General features: G+C 65.2%; 1 protein-coding gene across 1 annotated transcript in view; it reads left to right on the forward strand.

The window, feature by feature from the left end:
• The window catches only part of APC2 (APC2, WNT signaling pathway regulator), a gene marked incomplete at its 5' end in the record, with an annotated part of 9,296 nt that overhangs the window by 3,220 nt on the left and 5,236 nt on the right, over positions 1–840 (forward strand). The window contains 2 exon segments of the mRNA XM_017743820.1: positions 3–41; positions 414–838. Coding sequence (XP_017599309.1) covers positions 3–41; positions 414–838 — 464 coding nt within the window.

The raw sequence follows: 840 nt of genomic DNA on the forward strand, positions 1-840 counted from the left end.
AGGAACGTCTCCAGCCTTGTCGCTACACGAGAGGATTACAGGTGAGGAGCATGGTGGGGTGGGGATGCACCTGGGGGACCCAGGGCTTCATGGACCCCAGGATGGCATTGGGGGATGCCAGGGCTGGGGGTAGGATGGAAATGGGGGACCCTAGGCTCCACGGACCCCAGGGATAGTGTTATGGGATGCCATGGCTGTGGGTAGGATGGGGATGGAGATGGGGGACCCTGGGCACCATGGATGGTGTTGGGGGGATACCATGGCTGGGGGTGCTGCAGGATCAGGGGGCACTGCTGACCCCAAGGGAGCAATGTCACAGCTGGGCAGCTGTGGGGGCACTGCAGACCCCACAAAGGGGTTGGGGAGGGGTCCAGGACCATCCTGACGGCTGTGGGGTCCCCTCTGTCCCGCAGGCAGGTGCTTCGGGACCACAACTGCCTGCAGACACTGCTGCAGCACCTGCGCTCGCACAGCCTGACCATCGTCAGCAACGCCTGCGGCACCCTCTGGAACCTGTCCGCCCGCGGCCCCCGCGACCAGGAGCTGCTGTGGGACCTGGGGGCGGTCAGCATGCTCCGCAACCTCATCCACTCCAAGCACAAGATGATCGCCATGGGCAGCGCAGCCGCGCTGCGCAACCTCCTCACCAACCGGCCCCCCAAGTACAAGGATGCGGCCGTGGTGTCGCCAGGCTCCTGCATGCCCTCGCTCTACATGCGCAAGCAGAAGGCGCTGGAGGCCGAGCTGGACGCCAAACACCTGGCGGAGACCTTTGACACCATGGAGAAGCAGAGCCTGAAGGGCCAGAGCGCCAAGAAGCCGATGCGGCCCATGGAGCGC

The sequence above is a fragment of the Corvus brachyrhynchos genome, unplaced genomic scaffold (assembly GCF_000691975.1).
Source record: "Corvus brachyrhynchos isolate BGI_N302 unplaced genomic scaffold, ASM69197v1 scaffold219, whole genome shotgun sequence".
Classification (NCBI taxonomy): Eukaryota; Metazoa; Chordata; class Aves; order Passeriformes; family Corvidae; genus Corvus; species Corvus brachyrhynchos.